The sequence below is a fragment of the Ziziphus jujuba genome, chromosome 6 (assembly GCF_031755915.1).
Source record: "Ziziphus jujuba cultivar Dongzao chromosome 6, ASM3175591v1".
NCBI classification, from domain to species: domain Eukaryota; kingdom Viridiplantae; phylum Streptophyta; class Magnoliopsida; order Rosales; family Rhamnaceae; genus Ziziphus; species Ziziphus jujuba.
Window position 1 is genome coordinate 7,364,764 of NC_083384.1, and position 3,886 is coordinate 7,368,649.

Sequence of the window (3,886 nt, forward strand, 5' to 3'; positions counted from 1 at the left end):
ACTCGTATCGATAAGTACTTCACAACCATGCGTGAGTCAAAGCTCAACTTTGCATGAACAAAAAGTCAACTCTGGCACCCCTTGGACAGTTTGGACCTCAACTTGTTTTGCTCATAACTTTCGAACCGTAGCTCCATTTTTGACGTGCTACTAGTCTATGACAACGTGTACTTTTTAACGGTACCTTGGTCATGTGAATTTCCATCAGGAGCAAAAAGTCAACATTTGACCCCTTCTCGGTCAATGATGGTCAAACCTGGTCAACCTCGGTCAAATTTGAGAAATTTCTGCTGTACTTCGGGATAGGATGTTATACAAATCCATTATATGTAAAAAAAGAGATAGAAGATTGAAATTTTTTTCATGACCTTATTGAGACTCGACCAAAAAAATATTTGTATGATTTATAATCAATTCTTAATTGAATGAAATCCTCGAGGATGTGAATTAATGTGGATACAGAAATTCCGCATATTTTGACCAATTCAAAGTGAAAAAAGGGTTGCTCCCTCAGCAAAACTGGGATATAGTTGAGCCAAAAATCCCGATTCAAGATAAATTCATGAGGAAGTGGAATCTATTTCTTTTTTCTATTTATATATTATATAAAATACAAAATATATCTATTAAACATATATTAATTATATAAATCTATTCAAAAAATCTAAAAAATCTATGTTAAACATATTAACAAATATAGATTCCATTTTTAGATTTGATTTATATTGGATTTTTTATATTTATTTCATTTATATTGGATTTATATATTGGACTTATATATTGGACTATTGTAGATTGTGTAGATTGGATTGTTGATATCTCTTTCAAGTCTTTTCTTTATACATATATGCTATATAATTATAGAATTATATATAACATATATGTATACATTTTATATACATTTTATATAATCTAATTATAAATTATATAATATAAATGCTTTTATTTTATCTAAATGGTCTAAATGTAATTTGATTCTATATCATTATCATTCCGTATCTATTATATAAACTATTGTGCATAAATATTACATATAATAAAATAATAAAAAATATAAAAAACACTAAAAAAAGAAAAAAAAGTGGCTTTTTTCAAGCCTTATTTTTGTGACCGCTAAGACCAGCAACTTCTTTGAGAGCATCCCTCCATCGCTGCACCTTGTCCATACTGGCTTTAAAACGTTCTTCATGTTTAGTAAATGCATATGCATAACTCTTATTCTGTTTGCGTACGATGGATGGATCTATTTCATAAACAATGGTTATTATGAAATCATTCCCATCTCTCTTGCAATCAAGTATGCGGACCACTTCATCCAAACACCATGTGGATGATGCAAAGTCTTGGGAGAAAACTATTATGCAAATCTTAGATTCCCTAATGGCCTCCATAATTTTTGAAATTTCATGGCCACTTTCAAGGTTTTCATCATCCTTGTACGTAAGAATATGCTTCTGACGCAGAGCATGATAAAGATGTCCACTAAAACGATCGCGGGTATCCTCACCTCTGAAATCGAGAAACACCTCATACTTTTCTTGAGAAGAATATGAAGAAGAAGAAGTAGCAGCCATGTTTACAACAGGCAAAATCTGAATCTACAAGCAAATTAAGTAAGTATAAATTAGTAACAAATTGGATGGAAGCTTGGTCTTGGAGGTAACTAGTAAATACATGTGCCTTTGTTACTCATACCTTTGCCCTCCAGCGACGTTGTTGCAGTTAGGTTCTTCGGTGCTGTTTCACTCTGTCCCATAGTTTTTTCCAGCAGGTCGTCTACCTCTTGCCAAAATGCTAAGTTTCTCTTACTCTGCATTATAAATTAATGGAGAAAAGGACTTGGAAGCCCTCGTTAACTTTATTATTTGTTGGCATGTGTTAATAAATAAATAAAAAATAATAGTCAATAACCTATGGGAATTTCCTTAAAAACTTCAGTTTATTTATAATTATTTGAAAGATGCTTTACCTTTACATTACACCTTCCAAGAAAAATCAAAAATAAAAAAAAGAAGACATATATTTTCTTTATTTTCTTTTCCAAGGAAATAAAAAGAAGACCAAATTGCATGTTAACCAAAAAGTAAATTAATAAGGTGTCGTAATGCGTTAGGTTTTGGTTTTTTGTCAATAGATGATTGGTTTTATGCATATTTTGATAAATATGCTAATAGACTCCTTAGCAATAAAGCTCCAATAAGAATGTACTTAAGTTATAAGACTAAGTAGTGTATTATTGTTATTGACTAATGACATAAAAAAATTTACCAAATAGTTTAAAACAAATTCACCAAATATATCAAATATCATTATTTTTATTGGTGAGTTCTTTTTTATTTTTCTATACTTTGGTAAAAAAAAAATTGCTTGTACTTTAAGGCAACATTTACTTTATGAAAAGGCAAAAAGTGCAGTACAGGCATAGACAGGAAAAAAATAATGATGATAAAAATATACGAATATTTATGTGGATTGTTGAAACTCATAGTTAAAGAGTTGAAGAGGTTGAAGGAACAATTTTACTGTATTCTCACGTATATATTACATAGTTCCTCAACACACACATATAAATATATATATATATATACACACACACACACACACAAGGCTATTAGATGATACATGCTATAAATATAAAATAGGTTATAATTATCTCCTAATCGCTCGAGCCTTATCTCTACACACCTAACGATTTGTCATCATCCTCCTGTACAATATCTTTACTGGTTGTTGGAGTTGTTGGAGTGTGAGGTCTATCGACCCCTCAAGTTGGAGAGTGGAAGATACCGTATAACCAAAGAACCTACAACAACCTTTTCACGAACAAATTCGATGATGAAACACGGAATTTGGTAATGCATTAGGTTTTGGTTTTTTGTCACTATTTGATCAATTTTATATTTATTTTGAAAAATATGCTAATAGATCTTTTAGCAATAAAGCTTCAATGAGAATGTACTTAAGTTCTAGAACTTAGTAGTGCATTATTGTTACTGTGTAATGCTACAAACATAAAAAGTAAAAATTACCAAATAATTTAAAATAAAGTTCACCAAATAGCTCATCAAGTAGCATTATTGTTACGGGTGACTTCTTTTTTTATTTTAATTTTTTTATATTTTGGTTAAAAAATTGCTTGTACTTTAACACATCATTTACTTGATGAAAAAGCAAAAAGTTCAATACAGGCATAGACGGGAAAAAATAATGATGATATAAATATATGAATCCTTATATGGATCACATCTCACATATATAAGTTGTAAATGGAAAGTTAAAAAAAAAAAAATTTGGAACATACTCTTTCTCAGTGTTTTAAAACGAGGGACAAGGCACTGCCTAGTGATGCTTTTAGATAACGCCTCGCATAGTAGCAAGGCTTAGAAAAAAAGGGTCAACGTTGTGTTGACTGCCTAATGAGCGCCTAGGCGCTAAAAAGCTCAAGCCTTTTGTTCAAAGTTCTTTTTTTTCTAAGATTATTTTTAAAAAAGGTTAAAAAACAATTCATAAGAAATATAAAAAAATAAAAAATATTGTTAAAAAATGGAAACTTTTTAAGTTTAAGTTTTTTTTCTTAAACCAAAAAAAAATGAAAACATAATGTATAAGGATTAAGAAATCAGAGACAAATTTTAACGAAAAAAGGAAAAAATGAAATAAAGAAAAGGAATTAGAGACTCTACTAGCACGTGATGCTAGTAATGCACAATCATGGATTGTCGAAGGTAGTGAAAATGATAAGATGGAAAATGATACGTTGCCACCTAAAACAGGTTTTAGAAATGCTCAAGTTGAAATTAGGGAGCCCGAGGAAAATGATTTTGTATCGGATGGCATGGAAAATGAGTTGGATGAAGATGTAGATATTGAATTGGAGTCCGATAAA

The 3,886-nt window shown here is 30.3% G+C and overlaps 1 protein-coding gene across 1 annotated transcript; it reads right to left on the reverse strand.

Annotated features, from left to right (window-relative positions):
- Window positions 1-1,091: 1,091 nt before the first annotated feature.
- LOC132803977 (TMV resistance protein N-like) lies at window positions 1,092-1,822 on the reverse strand. The gene is made up of 2 exons (XM_060817847.1): window positions 1,696-1,822; window positions 1,092-1,598 (listed from the first exon to the last, which is right to left on the reverse strand). The coding sequence occupies exon 2, from the start codon at window positions 1,572-1,574 to the stop codon at window positions 1,092-1,094; it is 483 nt and encodes a 160-aa protein (XP_060673830.1). The 5' UTR covers window positions 1,575-1,598; window positions 1,696-1,822.
- Between the last annotated feature and the right edge of the window lie 2,064 nt (window positions 1,823-3,886).

Excerpts from the sequence above, each read along its gene's own strand:
- LOC132803977 (XM_060817847.1), bottom strand. The coding sequence starts at position 1,574 with ATGGCTGCTACTTCTTCTTCTTCATATTCTTCTCAAGAAAAGTATGAG.